Source organism: Notolepis coatsorum, assembly GCF_963971535.1.
Source record: "Notolepis coatsorum genome assembly, chromosome: 14".
Classification (NCBI taxonomy): Eukaryota; Metazoa; Chordata; class Actinopteri; order Aulopiformes; family Paralepididae; genus Notolepis; species Notolepis coatsorum.
The window spans coordinates 44,939,686-44,958,154 of NC_140178.1; the positions used below are offsets into that span (position 1 = coordinate 44,939,686).

Sequence of the window (18,469 nt, forward strand, 5' to 3'; positions counted from 1 at the left end):
CTAAGGTGTTCATTTACCACAAATACATCAGGGGTGTTAGCTGTAATACTAGAGAACGTGGAATCATTATTGCACAGGTTGAACATGCTTGGCTTCACAGTAGAATGCGTATACAGTGTGATGGAGGACCTAAAAATAAGAGAGATATCTTTCGCTATCAAATCTACTATTCTGTCATGCCTACTTATGTAGAGGCCCCTGTATACATGGCAACCATTTAAGATGTGGGACATGGTTTCAGCTATTTGGTTATTGTCACACACACACACACACACACACACCACACACACACACACACACACACACACACACACACACACACACACACACACACACACACACACACACACACACACACACACACACACACACACACACACACACACACACACTGTTGACAGAATCCGGCTATAGGGCGACAATAATGTGGTCAAGAGGCATGGGCCCTCATGCATCAACGTGTTCTACGCACAGATCTGTGCGTAACCCGTGCGTACGATCATTTCTAAGCAAAGAGTGGGATTCATCAATTTGAACTTGAACTTGACTTCGTGCGTACATCTACGCACAGGTCAGACCTGGCGTACCTAGCTCCCAGTGGTAGAATATATTATTACAACAAGGAAATGAGCTTCTGTGCATAATAACACTGGATGTTCTGTATGAACCGTAGTTCATTATAGTTCATTGTAAGATAGCAACAGTAGTGTAATTATGGTCAAAACCCTATAAATAGCATTTGGAATAATAGATCTTTCTCTCAGAATGAATGCAGCATGGTTTATATAGCGTTATCGGAATATACGGGGTGTAGGCTACTGACTGACTGCGCTCCGCGTAGCTTGATTGATTGATTGATTGAAAAGTTTATTAACAGATTGCAGAATGGGTACAGTACAGTACAGCTCAGTACATACAATTGTTAATTGGGGATGCAGACCAACTTTCGTCCTGTTTACATCAGGGTCCCCCATTTTCAATTCATCATAAATCATAAAGCTCAACTCGTTATTATTTTGCGCACAGACCGCCGAAACACGGGAACGTTTTGATTATATTTAAAAGGCTTTACGTTAAACGAAACAAGTGGAATTTCGAAGCTGTAAGCAGAATAAGTCATATGAATATAGTGTTCTTCCCCCTTTTTACTGTACAAGAAAGAATAGAAAACGCATTGCAATGACACCATGCAGATAGTGGACAGACTATATGATGGGATTCAAGTTCGCGTTTTTGTTGCTCATAGGCATGCTGTCAGAGTATGATATCTTAATCAAACATTCTAGAACATTTGTCGTCACAGATCATGTCCTAATGGAACATAGGCTATGGCATGGATCGTGATATTGTGTGGACTGTTATTATTACTGTACGGCGGTACCACCCATTGTGACAGCAGCCTTGAGTCCCGCACACAAACATGATGGAATTCAAGTGCAGTGAGATTCATTGTTCTTGTATATGCTCTCGTATTATATTGTTTATATAGGCTACCCAATACTGACATCAAAATAGATTGTAGTATGCCTCTAGAAATCATATGCAGCAGGTAGAAAATTGACGGGAGATCCATCGCGATTTGGAATAGAATTGAGGAGAACTTTAATCCCTAGGGTATTAATCAAACAACACGGGAAAAGGCAGTCATATTCCAGCGCAGTCTTTATTAGCCGACAACAAAATAGATGCCTCTAAAAATCATATAGCCAATCGAACACAACTAATAAAGGCATTCATATTACAGCACGGTTATAATGACACACAACCAACGCCAAACAGTGGTCAACGAACGGTCTTTATTAGTATTTTGAGCTGTCCAGGCAGAATTGCAGCAATGGTCTTAGGGAGCCGTTGATATCTGACATCACCGTTTACAAGTCCGCCTTTTATTTATCCCATAAATCATAATACGCGATAGTGTCTTCTTGGTTCGACAGCAGTGAATTCTCCGTGGAGTTTCTCAGGGTTCCGCTCGGGTCGGTCCATTATTTCACATCCCATGGGGGGTGTTTCCTCATTTTCATGACCATATATGGATAATCATGCACGAGCATTGACGGTAGAACAAAGTGGTATTCATCAACACGGCAGGGCATAGAGCCTGCGTACGCACGTGTGATGAATGCCGACTTCCCTGTGCGTACGCTAGTTCTACATTCCGTGCTTACGTGTGGAAGTAGGTCAAGTTCTACGTCCACGTTGATGCATGAGGGCCATGGTTTCTATCTTTAGCCTTTAAGCTGTGTGGTTTATTCATTCACATGGTATGAGCAGCAGTACATGAGGTCTCCTCTCACTGAGAGGCTGGGGGGGAAAGAGGTAGAGTAGGAGGAGACATCTCTATTTATACTCGCCACCTGGTGGTGTCTTGAGTGGCTCCGCCTAGAGCGCCCTCTAGTGGAAACAGTTATATATGCAGTTAGACAGTTACTAACAATCCTACATAGAACCTCTGACTTCAACACTCCCACTTAGGGTTGTATTAGCATACTGGATAACTTCTCCGAAAAACATTTTACAAAGGAAATAATATAATCCAAAACATCAACAGAGTATGGCAGTCAATATTTACACATTAAACATGACCTTTGCAAATCTCTTCAATTTCAATTGGGAACAGGTTTCCTCATAGTGTCTGCTACCCTGTCGTCCGTTGGACAATAAACCAGTGTCATTCTTTCTTCTCTGATGACAGATCTGATGAGATGATATTTTCTATATCGACATGTTTACATCTATGTCGGCACACTGGGTTCCTAGCAATCACAATGGTTCCCTGGTTGCCCTCATAAACAACAGTCTTCATATATACACAGTGTCCATCATTTTTAAATGATGTTGACAAAACGACCCCCTCATCTTCAAAAACACCATATTCGGTATAGAGGATACATTCCAATTACCTACTACAAATTAAGCAATATATTCATAATCTTATCTCCATCACTTCGAGCAGTTGTTCTGGATAACACATTTTGCATTGTCATAGCTAGAAACATATACTCTGCTTCACAGGCTCATAGTATCACTGTGGGCTTTAAGCTCTAAACCCTTGCTACCCTTTCTGAAACACAGCTGTTCGTCTGCTGCACCTCTGGGATAACGAAAAACATGTTTTTGACGTAGTTCAATGCTTCTCTGTGGGGTCAGCAAAATACTGTGACAATTTTACTCACTACAAAACATAGGTCAGGGCGAGTACAGGTTGTCTAACAAATCAGGCTACCCACAGCTTTTCTTTTTTGTATTTTATTTTTTTATTATTTTTTAAACAAACATAATAAACAAACATGACAACACACGATAAGATATACAAGCATTAATTGTCAGGGCACATCCAATGAGATCACCTTTTGGTTAGTTGTTTTATATAAGATATACCCATAATACCTGTTATCTAAAAAAAAATCCTACACACATATGCTCAGCTCGAACCCCCCCCTCCCGGACCCCACCTTGAGAAGTACCTCCACTATCCCTCGCACCTAACCAGACACTACCATTATAAGCTAGCTTTTATTCTCTCCACCACTTCTAACCACATTGACATTTTGGATTCATTGAGACCCAGAATTCTTGCTGTAGATATTTCATGGTAAATTACATCGAGATATGTAAGAAACCAAACTTTACGGCAAATTTTTTCCGGTTGAAACCAGCGTGATGCGATCAGCTTTTTGGCTACTGTGATACCCGATAAAACCAATCTCTTTAGCTGTGGATTCACTGCAAACTCAAAAACATCATTCAACAGCAATACCGAGGGGTGTACAGGTATATTCCAAGATACGAGTTTTGATATTTGTTGGGTCACATCTTTCCAGAATGCCTTAACTGGTGAGCAGTCCCAATACATGTGCATAAATGTCCCTTCGTCCCCTTTTGTACATTGGGTGCATTTGGAATCTTGTTTGAGCCCCATTCGGCACAGTCTTATAGGAGTCAAGTATGTCCTGTGAATATAGTTAAGATTGATTTGTTGATGATCCGGGTTCCTTGATGTAAGTCGGACATTTGCCCAGGCTCCTTGCCAATCAAAGTCATTTTCCAGGTCTGGTATATCCCTCCTCCAGACAGAGTCAAGTTGGAGGGTTTCATACGAGGACGTTAGTAATTGATGATAAAATTCTGAAACAAAACCTCTCGATGTCTCTCTTGAGTAGAAGAATTTGTGGTATCTGTGGTGTTCAATTGGTCTGTCTAATGGAACACCGTGAGACTTCAAACATAGCTCTAACTGTTTGTGAAAAAGCCATGTGGACTTGGTGAGATTAAATTTTTTGCGTATTTCTTTATCACTACAAAAACCCTGTTTGTTAAAAACATCCCCTAATGAGTGTATGCCTTGCTCTTCCCATATAGGGAATCTTATAGGTCGTTTTCCAATTAAGAGAGCATTGTTATTGAATAAGGGAGTATGATTGTGCCATTCTTGTGGGTTAGGATTTTTTTTTTGTGATTCACGCCATATCCGGATCGCATGAGTAATTATGGGGCCAAATTTTCGTTCACAGTGCTTGATTGGTAGTTTAGTGTATGCTATGTCCTTCAGTCTATGTGGGGCTACTATGTTTTCTTCTATTTTTCTCCAAGATGCTAATGCTTGGGAGTCAAACCATGTTGTCAATGGACTTAATGAGTACGCCTTAAAATATAGGAAAAAATCTGGAAATGCCATGCCACCATCTGCTTTATTTCTCTGTGCGGTGGATCTTTTTATACGTGGTGGTTTGTTATTCCAAATAAATTTGTATGTGGAGGAGTGTAATCTTTTCCAGTAACCCTCTGGAGGGGGTAACGGTAGCATTGAACAGAAGAAGTTGATTTTAGGTAGTACATCCATCTTAACTATTGATATCCGTGCTTGTACTGTGTTCTTAAGTTTTGCCCATCTATCAAGGTCGTCTTTGATTTTGTTTTGGATTTTTGTGTAGTTGTGCTTCACCGTTTGTCTTATGGTAGGGAATATTTCCACTCCCAAGCATCTGAAATGTTTTACCATCGGTATCTGTCCTGGGAGGGTTGTATCTTTTTTTGCAGGGGTGTTAAGTGGAAGGAAAGCTGACTTCGGCCAATTTATCTTAAATCCCGATAAATCACCAAAGTCCGCTTTTCTATACATCTCTTACTTCAGTCAAAACATCTCAGGATCTTTTCCACATAGTTAAATCATTGAGAACATGGTAAGTCATCCACCTTTGTATTTAAACATGGGATCCATTTCTGTATTTAAACCTGGTAAATCATCCACCTCTGTACTTAAACATGGAATTAAACATAGGATCCATTTCAGTATTTAAACATGGACTCTAATCAGGTATTTAAACCTGGGCCCTCATGCATCAACGTGTTCTACGCACAGATCTGTGCTTACCCTGTGCGTACGATCATTTCTAAGCAAAGAGTGGGATTCATCAATTTCAACTTGAACTTGACTTCGTGCGTACATCTACGCACAGGTCAGACCTGGCGTACCTAGCTCCCAGTGGTAGAATATCGTTACTACGCATAAGCACTCCGCAGTCCTGCATTAGTTTCAAGGCGGAAATAAGCTTCCGTGCATTAGTGTTCAACTTCTGTATGACCCGTAATTCATTATAGTTCATTGTAAAATAGCGACAGTAGTGTAATTATAACGGGCTCACACGCGAACAAGAGGTTGGCCTGCTTGTTTGGCACGGGGGGGCAGACGCAAAACACCAACCTCCAAACGCGATTAGATATTGTTTCAAATAAAAAGCTAATTATTATGTGTGTCATGTTTCCAAATAAGATTGGTCACGAAATGCTTTCTACTTCAATTTGTTGGTTAGAATAGATGACCTCCGTTGAAACTTCACTGAGACTAACAGTCTATTTGTGAGCTCCCGCACAGATGTGATGATAATAATAATAATAATAATAATAATAATAATAGCTTCATTTTATATAGCGCCTTTCAAGAGACCCAAGGTCGCTTTACATAGATAGGGGGGGGGGATAACAAAGTAACAAACATAGTGGACAGACACACAACATATATATATGATGATGGAATTCATTCAAGATCCTCTCCACCCTCGGGTACGTCTTTGCCACCGCGGCACGGTCCATCGTGATATTGGAGATGGATCGACCAATAGACTGTTACTGTAGCTGTCAAAGCTCCATCACAAATGCAGTTATGTGAATAGAAAGGGATTCCACTCAGTCAATGTTGCGATGTTATTGCTGGATGCCGGGAGGAAGGCGATGCTGAATGTTTTCAATTCATTAAATAAAACGGATACTTTTTGCAAGGGTTTACTGACTGTCATACAAATGATCAACCAACTACATACTGTAACTTTTCAGTGCACGTTCTTATTTACATTGTGACAACAGCCTTGTGAGTTCCCGCAGTGACCCGCACACAGACATGATGGAATTCAAGTTCATGTATTGAAAGGCAGGCTATCATACATGCAGTGAGATTCATTGTTCTTGTATATGCTCTCGTATTATATTGTTTATATAGGCTACCCAATACTGACATCAAAATAGATTGTAGTATGCCTCTAGAAATCATATGCAGCAGGTAGAAGATTGACGGGAGATCCATCGCGATTTGGAATCAAATTGAGGAGAACTTTAATCCCTGGGGTATTAATCAAACAACACGGGAAAAGGCAGTCATATTCCAGCGCGGTCTTTATTAGCCGACAACAAAATAGATGCATCTAAAAATCATATAGCCAATCGAACACAACTAATAAAGGCATTCATATTACAGCACGGTTATAATGACACACAACCAACGCCAAACAGTGGTCAACGAACAGTCTTTATTAGTATTTTGAGCTGTCCAGGCAGAATTGCAGCAATGGTCTTAGGGAGCCGTTGATATCTGACATCACCGTTTACGAGTCCGCCTTTTATTTATCCCACAATACGCGATAGTGTCTTCTTGGTTCGACAGCAGTGAACAATCTTCGTGGAGTTTCTCAGGGTTCCGCTCGGGTCCGTCCATTATTTCACATCCCATGGGGGGTGTTTCCTCATTTTCATGACCATATATGGATAATCATGCACGAGCATTGACGGTAGAACATAGTGGTATTCATCAACACGGAGGACCATAGAGCCTGCGTACGCACGTGTGATGAATGCCGACTTCCCTGTGCGTACGCTAGTTCTACATTCCGTGCTTACGTGTGGAAGTAGGTCAAGTTCTACGTCCATGTTGATGAATGAGGGCCCTGGATTTTACTCCTCTCGTATTTAAACCTAGAGTATCATCATCCTGCATTTAAGCAATTAGCTATGAACCATACTTTGTATTTGTCGTGGCCTTCAATACCCTCCTGGATTGAATACACCCATTTCCCTCCCACTGTCTGTCTGCCCTCTGGTAACTTGGTTGAATACACCCATTTCCCTCCCACTGTCTGTCTATCCTCTGGTAACTTGGCTGGAGCAAAGGTGTGGTTGTCCTCTAGGGACCTCACCTCCTCATCCCTTGCTCTCTCCCATTTACTTGATTCGGGGGACAATGTGACCTCTTTAAAGGTCGGGGTTACCCCACTGACTACCCTGTAGAAGTAATCAACGGGGGTAGGTGTACTGTCCTCCTCGTCACTCCCTTTCCGGGCATAGTCTGTCAGATACTTTGGGGGTTTGTGTTCCCTTGAGGGATACCTCCCACTGCTTGGGGCACTTGACGTCACCCTCGGGTGCTCCTCCTCATCGCCCTCTGGGGGTGGCTGACTGTCTGCCTGCACGACCGTGCTAAGTACACTGGGCTGATGTGTCTCTGTTTCTATACACCTTACTCTGGAGTCCAGCTCTGGCTCCTCTGTCTGTGTCTCGCTCTCACATGTTGCCTTTGTGACAAACTTGACTAGCATGTGTTTCTGCACTCTCCCTTTACCGGGATGATAAACTAGGAAAGCGGGGCTTCCCTTGTCGTGCCCTACAAAAAGTCCTTTTACACATCTGGACTTGGGCTTTCCCCTGTCCTGCAGGTACGCATAACACACTGATCCAAATCGGTGCATTCTGGCTAGATTACACTTCTTTCCTGTCAGTGCTGTATACGGGGTGGTGCCCGAGTGCTTATTAAAGCACCTGTTAATGGTGTAAGCGGCTTCTTGCACCGCATAATGCCATAGGCTCTTAGGTAAGTTACTGTCTACTAGCTTACACCTAGCCATTTCGAAAAGGGTGCGCAATTCCCTCTCTGCCACTCCATTCTGGTGTGGGGGATATGGACGTGACGTCTCGTGTCTTATCTTGTACCTTCTCAACAGTGATTGGAACTCTCTGTTTGTGAACTCGGTTTCGTTGTCGGACCTCAAGCATCCTACGTTACCATAAGGGGCTACGTCTGCCAGGAATTTCTCCGTGGCCTGGAGTGTGTCACTCTTTGCTTTGAGAAAGTAAACAAACACTGCTCCTGTACACACATCTGTAAAAGACTGTACATATCTAAAGCCTCCTATGGACTCGTTGCTTACTGGACCGGCTAGATCCGTGTTAACTAATGCAAGTGGTACCTTTGCTTTTTCTGTGGGATTTCTGTTTCTCGGTTGAGTAAACTTCCCCGTTTTGCACACTGCAAAATTTTTGTCAGGTCTACGCTTTTCACCTTCAATGTGCATGCCTTCTGTCACTGCTTGCAGTTTCAGTAAATCCTCGTAATTACAATGACCCATAATCTCGTGCCATGTCTGAATATCATTATTATCATTACACTTGTCGTTGTCATTACACTCCGTTTGCAGATAATATATTCTCTGGTACATCTTTATGTCAAACCGTGTACATTTTTACCTTTATCGAAGAATACCTTGGCACCGCTTGCAGTAGCAGCTATTACAGAGAATAGTCTTTGTGGGAACGATGGTACATAGAGAGCGTTCTTTAATGTCACCGTACGCCGGCGCCCCCCACTGTCCGTGAGGCATACCTCCTCTCTCTTGCGCCAACCCGTAGGTGCGCTTTCCGTCTGCCAGCTCCATGCTGTGCCTCTCCGGGTGGAAAGTGTTGTCAAAGTTCTTGAACCGACTCCTGTCGTTGATGACATGGGACGACGCACCTGTGTCCACGATCAGTCCCCTCCTCTGGGCCTGCTGCAGCTGTGCCGGGCCGGCGATGCACGCCGTCCGCGCCCCGAAAGCGAAGTCTTCCTGTCCCGTTATTCTCCGGGCGTCGTCTCGATCCATCTCACGTCGACCGTCGCTGCCGTCGTGTCTGCTGCCGCCATCTTGTCCATAGCCGCCATCTTGTCCGTAGCCGCCATTTTGTCCACAGCCGCCATCTTGTCCGTAGCCGCCGTCTCGTCCATGGCCGCCGTCTCGTCCATGGCCAGCATCTTGTCCATGCGCATATCTCGCGCTCTGGTCGTGTTTCTTCATGCACGCTCTGTCTGTGTGCCCCGTGGATTTGCAGAAGCTACACCAGACAGTCTTTGTGCAGTCGCCTCTCCGATGGCCTTTCTCTCCGCATCGCCAACACGCCAGTTCCGCCGTGGTCCTGGTTCTCTCCCTTGGCGTCGCCTTTAGCACCCTCTCTCCCGCCTCCGCGGCGGCTGGGTGGGTATCTTCTGAGGCCTCGAAGTTTCTTAACTTGGCCTTGAACTGTCCCAGCGTCATGTCCGCTGAACCGTGTGTTACCAGGAGTGTGAACGGTCTGTACAGCTCCGGTAGTCCTCTCATCATCATCGCCATCATTAGCTCATCGCTTGGTGCTTCTCCTGCACTCCTCAATGGCTTCGTGATCTGCTCCGCTCTGTTGACGTATTCGGTCACAGTCTCGGTGTGCCCCTTCTTCAGGGCTGTTAGTGCTATGTAGAGGGCCACGACTCGGGGTCTTCCTCGCCCGATGTAATGCTCTCTCAACACCTCCAGGCTTTCTCGCCCTTTGTCTTTAGTGTCGCGGAATATCAGCCCCAAGCTGGTGTCGTCGAGCAGTGGCGCTAACTCACAGTACGCGTCTGCGTTACGCTGGTCGTCCAGGGCTTGCTCTTCCGCAGTCAGGTCTCCCGTGGGGGCTGTCAAGATCGTCTCCTTCAGTCCTGCACCGTGCATGCAGCATAGCATGCGCTCTTCCCAGAGCTCTGCTTTTCCATTGAATGAGGGCGATTTGCTCCTTTCCTTGGTCTCCATCCTCTTGGTTGATGGTAGGCGTAGCTTTAGCTCTTGTTGGCCTAGCGTCTAGCCACGCGGTGCTCCCGGCGCTAACCTAGCCTATACTTTAGCTAAGCTTGCTACCCTTATTATTTCGCCCCGGCGTTATCTGGGCCCATAACCTATTGACAGAATCCGGCTATAGGGCGACAATAATGTGGTCAAGAGGCATGGTTTCTATCTTTAGCCTTTAATCGGCGTGGTTTATTCATTCACATGGTATGAGCAGCAGTACATGAGGTCTCCTCTCACTGAGAGGCTGGGGGGGGGGAAAGAGGTAGAGTAGGAGGAGACATCTCTATTTATACTCGCCACCTGGTGGTGTCTTGAGTGGCTCCGCCTAGACCGCCCTCTAGTGGAAACAGTTATATATGCAGTTAGACAGTTACTAACAATCCTACATAGAACCTCTGACTTCAACACACACACACACCAAAACAAATCTAAATATAGCTGTGAGCTTATTTCTTATTAATTTGCCTTTCATACAGGCATATTATATCCTATATATTCTACACACATTTTTTTATTTGATTGTGTTTTAACAGCTGGTCTCATGTCTTTATACTTCCTATACCCTAAAGGCATTTCATAAGACTGACAGCGTCGTCAATTGTGGTGTGCCGGGGCATGTGTTCAAATTCCTGAACTGAAACTACAAACTATAATAATAGCTATACCGAAGGAGAATTTGGGAGATAGTTATGTTAGCTTTGTTTGTCATCCTAACGATTTTCAGTTAGGAGATGTGTAGGCGATAACAACCTTATATTTTAATGTACAGTATGTTTTTTATTATGATTATAATATATCCTATAATGTATATATGAGTTATTGCAGTATGCAAATCCTTAGTAATAGTGATGTGTTGATTGGTGAGGTAGGGTTGTTTTCTCCACCGCTCCTCCCGGATCCAATAGTACCCAGCTGCAGCTCCGGAGAACAGCGCTTACAAGCCCCCGCACATACAAGGCCGCACATAGCAACCCCTCGCTTCCATTGGCTGATTTTGGTCACGTGATTTTGGCACGTTGCACTGCGGGATTGATTGATTGATTGATTGAAAACTTTATGGTGACGTGATTTTGTGTCACGTTGCACGTTGCACTGCGGGATTGATTGATTGATTGATTGAAAACTTTATTAACAGATTAACAGATTGATTGATTGATTGAAAACTTTATTAACAGATTGTAGAATGGGTACACGTGACCTGACCGATTGATTGATTGATTGATTGATTGATTGATTGATTGATTGATTGATTGATTGAAAACTTTATTAACAGATTGCAGAATGGGTACAGTGACCGATTGATTGATTGATTGATTGATTTATTGATTGATTGATTTATTGATTGATTGATTGATTGAAAACTTTATTAACAGATTGCAGAATGGGTACAGTGACCGATTGATTGATTGATTTATTGATTGATTGATTTATTGATTGATTGATTGATTGAAAACTTTATTAACAGATTGCAGAATGCAGTACAGCTCAATACACACAATTGTTAAGGGGATGCAGACCATGCAGTACTGTTACATTTGTGACATACAGTAAATATATACAAGGGGGAGGGAACTGTACATTTATGATGAATTGAAAATGGGGGACCCTGATGTAAACAAGACGGAAGTCTTTCTCTGGTCTGCATCCCCTTAACAATTGTGTGTATTGAGCTGTACTGCAGATATATTTCAATTGCCTTACTTATTTACATAAGTATTATAGGCCTACAGCAGTATTGTACAGACAGTCTGTGTGAAGTCTGTGTGGTTATCCAGCTGCACAAAGGCAGAGCAAGAGGCTCTACAGAGGGTGGTGAAGGCGGCAGGCAGGATTGTCGGGACTCCTCTATCAAACATCACCTCCGTCTTCACCTCCCGCTGCCTCCACCGCTCCAAGTGTATCATCAAGGACCAGTCTCACCCAGCACATCACCTCTTTCAGCTCCTTCCCTCAGGGAGGAGATACCGGTCCATACATGCCAAGAGTTAAAGATTTAAGAACAGCTTTTTCCCCCAAGCAGTCAGACTGTTAAACGCTCATTGACTGACCCCTCACGTGCACCATGCACTTACCTGGACTTGATAATCACTGTTACCACTCATCATGCACTTTATTTAAAATATTCTGTTATGTACAGTGTTATATGTGTTTCATGTATGTATATATTGTACTACGGTCTGTGGGAGCTCCCCTGAAATTTCACTCACGGTCATATAAGAGTTTTAATGTAGACGGTTTTATTAATGAAATGTTGGGTATAAACTGGGAGGAGGTATGTTGTGAGGATGACCCAGAGGTTGCACTGGACTTATTTATGTCAGAAACAAATCAGCCCCATGGATAGATAGTAGCTTTTAATGAATTTTAATGAATGAGAGAGACATACTGTAGCCAAAAAAGCATCAGTGTGTTCCAGTTCTGCAGATGACAGACAAAAGTACCGTTCCTTACGTAATCAAGTCACAAAGTTAAATAAGGTGAGAAAAAGGGAATATTTTAAACCATGGTTATATGATGTGAGAAATGATGGTAAAAATCTATGGAATGTTTTAAATCAAATTATGGGTAGAAAATCCAATGTCTGTACACCTTTTGTTGAGTCATATGGAATTGTCCTAACCAAACCATGTGATATTGCCAACCATTTTAATGATTTTTATGCAAGTAAGATATCTCAGCTCAGGCAGGGAATGCACATCTCAAACAATACAAAATCAAATGACATAATTAAGAATATCATAATGAAAGATAAAGGGTGTACATTTGATTTTCAACAGGTTGAGGTTAGTGATATTGAAAGGTTACTCCAGGCTCTACCTGACAGCAAGTTAGCTGGCACAGACAACTTGGATAGTAAATTATTGAGAATTACTGCTACGATCATAGCAAGTCCAGTGTCATATTATTAATAGATGTATACAAGTGGGACTATGTCCAAAGATATGGAAGGAGGCTAAGGTTACTCCTTTACCCAAAGACTCCAAATCAGTTTTTAATGAGGGCAACTCCAGACCTAATATAGAAAATGTAATGTACATATACGTTGTATACATCTATTAATAATATGACACTGGACTTGCTATGATCGTAGCAGTAATTCTCAATAATTTACTATCCAAGTTGTCTGTGCCAGCTAACTTGCTGTCAGGTAGAGCCTGGAGTAACCTTTCAATATCACTAACCTCAACCTGTTGAAAATCAAATGTACACCATTTATCTTTCATTATGATATTCTTAATTATGTCATTTGATTTTGTATTGTTTGAGATGTGCATTCCCTGCCTGAGCTGAGATATCTTACTTGCATAAAAATCATTAAAATGGTTGGCAATATCACATGGTTTGGTTAGGACAATTCCATATGACTCAACAAAAGGTGTACAGACATTGGATTTTCTACCCATAATTTGATTTAAAACATTCCATAGATTTTTACCATCATTTCTCACATCATATAACCATGGTTTAAAATATTCCCTTTTTCTCACCTTATTTAACTTTGTGACTTGATTACGTAAGGAACGGTACTTTTGTCTGTCATCTGCAGAACTGGAACACACTGATGCTTTTTTGGCTACAGTATGTCTCTCTCATTCATTAAAATTCATTAAAAGCTACTATCTATCCATGGGGCTGATTTGTTTCTGACATAAATAAGTCCAGTGCAACCTCTGGGTCATCCTCACAACATACCTCCTCCCAGTTTATACCCAACATTTCATTAATAAAACCGTCTACATTAAAACTCTTATATGACCGTGAGTGAAATTTCAGGGGAGCTCCCACAGACCGTAGTACAATATATACATACATGAAACACATATAACACTGTACATAACAGAATATTTTAAATAAAGTGCATGATGAGTGGTAACAGTGATTATCAAGTCCAGGTAAGTGCATGGTGCACGTGAGGGGACAGTCAATGAGCGTTTAACAGTCTGACTGCTTGGGGGAAAAAGCTGTTCTTAAATCTTTAACTCTTGGCATGTATGGACCGGTATCTCCTCCCTGAGGGAAGGAGCTGAAAGAGGTGATGTGCTGGGTGAGACTGGTCCTTGATGATACACTTGGAGCGGTGGAGGCAGCGGGAGGTGAAGACGGAGGTGATGTTTGATAGAGGAGTCCCGACAATCCTGCCTGCCGCCTTCACCACCCTCTGTAGAGCCTCTTGCTCTGCCTTTGTGCAGCTGGATAACCACACAGACTTCACACAGACTGTCTGTACAATACTGCTGTAGGCCTATAATACTTATGTAAATAAGTAAGGCAATTGAAATATATCTGCAGTACAGCTCAATACACACAATTGTTAAGGGGATGCAGACCAGAGAAAGACTTCCGTCTTGTTTACATCAGGGTCCCCCATTTTCAATTCATCATAAATGTACAGTTCCCTCCCCCTTGTATATATTTACTGTATGTCACAAATGTAACAGTACTGCATGGTCTGCATCCCCTTAACAATTGTGTGTATTGAGCTGTACTGCATTCTGCAATCTGTTAATAAAGTTTTCAATCAATCAATCAATCAATAAATCAATCAATCAATAAATCAATCAATCAATCGGTCACTGTACCCATTCTGCAATCTGTTAATAAAGTTTTCAATCAATCAATCAATCAATCAATCAATCAATCAATAAATCAATCAATCAATCAATCAATCGGTCACTGTACCCATTCTGCAATCTGTTAATAAAGTTTTCAATCAATCAATCAATCAATCAATCAATCAATCAATCAATCAATCGGTCAGGTCACGTGTACCCATTCTACAATCTGTTAATAAAGTTTTCAATCAATCAATCAATCTGTTAATCTGTTAATAAAGTTTTCAATCAATCAATCAATCAATCCCGCAGTGCAACGTGCAACGTGACACAAAATCACGTCACCATAAAGTTTTCAATCAATCAATCAATCAATCCCGCAGTGCAACGTGCCAAAATCACGTGACCAAAATCAGCCAATGGAAGCGAGGGGTTGCTATGTGCGGCCTTGTATGTGCGGGGGCTTGTAAGCGCTGTTCTCCGGAGCTGCAGCTGGAAGCATCTCCCCGGATCCGCCCAGGAAGCAGCGCTGTAGAGGCTGCAGAGCAACAGTCACGACTTCGGAAGAAAAGTTGTGAAATGTTGGGTTTTAGCAGTTGGTGTGTCAAAGGTTCAGTCGAGGGAATAGCTTTTCTACGTCTAGCCGAATAGAACATCTGCTTTGATCGACTGCGTGTGTTTTACTGATTATTTAAAATGGACAGAAATGGCGGGTTTTGTTGTAATTTCGCATAGCCTTCAGCGAGAAAGACCAGTTTTTATCAGAAGGGATTCACATTAGGTTAGAACAAGGTTGGGTCAACTAGGCCTATTCTCGGTTTTTTCAAGAAACTTGTACATTTTTTTCTCCCTCCCTGCTTTGCCTTCTGGACTGCCATGACGGTAAGTTGTACCTTGGTGACCGATCAATACTAGCTGATAACTAGCTTTACATACATTGTAGTGTAATGTCAAATGAACTGTGTTCTCAGAGAGGCAGAGGTGTATCGATTTAGTAACTTAACAAGCCTCAGTCTGTGACTTCAATCTGACCCAATATACTTTTGTTTTTATATGAGGGTGTGTCTTTTAAGTCGTATTTATTTTGTTGATTTGCTTGTATTGTCTATCTCTTTGGCTATGCATATTACGAGTTTATTTTGACCATATAAATAAATCAAAAGGGCGTGCTTATATGTGCAGGAGCATCGTGAGTTTCATTGTTTACCCGATACTGTTTAGGAAGTGTCATTTATCAGTATGTTGTGTTAGAGCCAGCTTTGTCTTCCATGTGTGACCTGTTTGCACATGCATGATGCACACCCAGTCAAGAAGATCGGACTTCAGTATTTTCCCGATCATACCAAAGCTAAATCTACAACGCTGACACAACCGATGCAATAATGTAGCCTATATGTGCCAATCTGCAGAACACGCTGTTTAGAGAGTTAGACCCAACTAAAGTCAAGCAAGTCCGTATAGGGCCCATCATGCATGGCCTAATATGTCTAACAGGCATCTACATTACAAGGACAGGCAGACAATGCTCCCCTTGAGTTGTGTGCTTGACAGACCAGGAAACAGTGGATTCTGTTCGTCTCCACAGCCTCTATTCTTTCTTTCCTTTGCTCTTTCCTCCATGTCAGTGATCATAAAGCACATGACGGGGAAAGCACTGTGTGCATTTGTATAATCTAAAAAGAATTTAACCCCCCCCCCCCCTCCTCTTTGACCAGCTCTGCTCGTTGACCCTGTACATGGCTACTTCCTGACAGTCAGTCAGGATAAACCTGTAGGGGAAAGGGGGAAATGTCTATAATTTTTGCATCCAAACAGTCCTGGGCCTCTCCTCTCGATGCTGTTCCATATGGTGGTGGAAATCGTCAAGTGTACTTTCACAACAAGTTGATGTAAAGGAGGGTTGAATCCCACAGCCAAAGAACCATATGAGTCTGTTTTTTTTCTTTAAGTTTTCAGACGAACAGTTTTTAAACCTAATCATCTCAACATAGTAAGTTGGGAGTGTTGTGTACCTTCATAGTTAAAGCTCCAATATGTCGTTTAGAATATATTAATCTAGAATAATTAGTTACAAATGTTTAGAACCGGTTTCTTGTCTCAACAGTCAACACCAAGTACAAGAAATGTATTGTAATTGTATTTGTATTGTAAATAAATGTGGCTGCAGGATATAGGATACCTGGCCAAACAGGTAAATATTTAGCTTCAGTGTTCCAGGGATCCCGTTTTCCTCTTGGGAGTTGGGACACTTCATTAGTTCAGTACTTAAGATATATCACACTCTATTTTTACTTTGCAGAGGTTCAAATGTCTAGGCCAAAACTACGTATTGCAGCTTTAATGACTGTAGAGGTTGAGCACATTCACACTCAGGTGGTTGGGATTGACTGTCCAAAAAACTTCAAAACAGACTTAGACCTAGGCTAGTATGGTTCTTCACCTGAAGGGTTCAATATGATTTAAAACAAGCTCTTTCACCTTGTTTTGTTGCCGTGTAGCTGTCAGCTTCTCATGTTTCCCTGTCTGCCGGACATCATTCTCTGATGTTCAAAACTCTGCATTGTTTCCTGATGCAGGATTGTGTGTGTGTGTGTGTGTGTGTGTGTGTGTGTGTGTGTGTGTGTGTGTGTGTGTGTGAGCATGCATGCATGCATATGTGTGTCTGTGTGTATTTTTGCATGCATGCAAAATAGATATTCATCAGGAATTCTTTTGGCATGTTTTCTTTTCATGCACTTCTTACACAATTACACCTACATCCATGATAAAAAATGAAAGTTAAATGGCACCAGACGTCCTTGTATTTAAGTAATTGGGTTCCGGCAACACAGAGAGAGATAGGGTCCTTTTTAATAAGGTGAATGCTCCACACACACACTCCATTATGTTATTACCATTCCACAGTCTATTAGCCGTCTCTAGACCATGTAATGTGTTGGTTTGAGGAACAAAGACCAGCTGTGTGGTTAAGCTACACCGCCGCTACTTAGCACTTACAGTAGCTTAACACGGAGAACATGCTGCGATATTATTAAGGGAGGAGAGAAAGGAGAGTTCACAGGGAGAGCAGAACTAATGGAACAAGGGAATGTGGACACGAGAGAGTTTTAAAAGCGAGAGGAAGAAGAGAGGGCTGCAACTGTTTTGATAATTGATTAATCTGTCAGTGTTATTCCTCGTCTTGTACAATGCTCTTTGAAACAACTGCTTGCAAATTGACGGTTATGCAACAAAAGGCAAAAGTAAATGTATGCACATCAAGACTGCAAAATCTATTTTTTTTTATAAAGAGCACATAGCAGGTCTTACAAAACAAAAACCTGTTTAGATATTAAGTTTGAAAGGAGCTGAATAGTTTAAATAATAATTAAGAAAAACACAAATTAAGTGTTAACAGGCCTTGCTAAGGTTGCTATACAGTACATCAAATGTCTTCAACAACAGGCCATGGAGGTGCTAACATAGACTCAACTAATCAATTATAAAAAGAGTTGCTAACTAGTATTTAGTTGATTAGTTGTTGCAGCCCTAGAGAGAGGAGGAGAAAGAGGAGAGAGACAGGAGAAGGAGAGAGAAAGTGGAGGAGAAGGAACAGAGAACGAGGAGAAGGAGGACAATGAGCAGAGAGGGAGGAGAGAGATGGGGGAGGGAAGAAGGAGTGAGAAAGGAGAGGAGGGAGGAGAGGAGGAGGGGGTGTTAAAAAATAAAAATAAAACATTTATCATTCTCCGCTGTGGTCCCACAAGGTTTTAAAAG

The 18,469-nt window shown here is 42.2% G+C and overlaps 1 protein-coding gene across 2 annotated transcripts in view; it reads left to right on the top strand.

The window, feature by feature from the left end:
* Nucleotides 1-15,279: 15,279 nt before the first annotated feature.
* The window catches only part of triobpb (TRIO and F-actin binding protein b), a 39,697-nt gene continuing 36,507 nt past the window's right edge, over nucleotides 15,280-18,469 (top strand). For both annotated transcript variants that reach the window (XM_084328452.1, XM_084328451.1), the window contains exon 1: nucleotides 15,280-15,595. In XM_084328452.1, coding sequence (XP_084184578.1) covers nucleotides 15,590-15,595 — 6 coding nt within the window. In that variant the 5' untranslated portion in view covers nucleotides 15,280-15,589. The remainder of the gene's footprint in view (nucleotides 15,596-18,469) is intronic.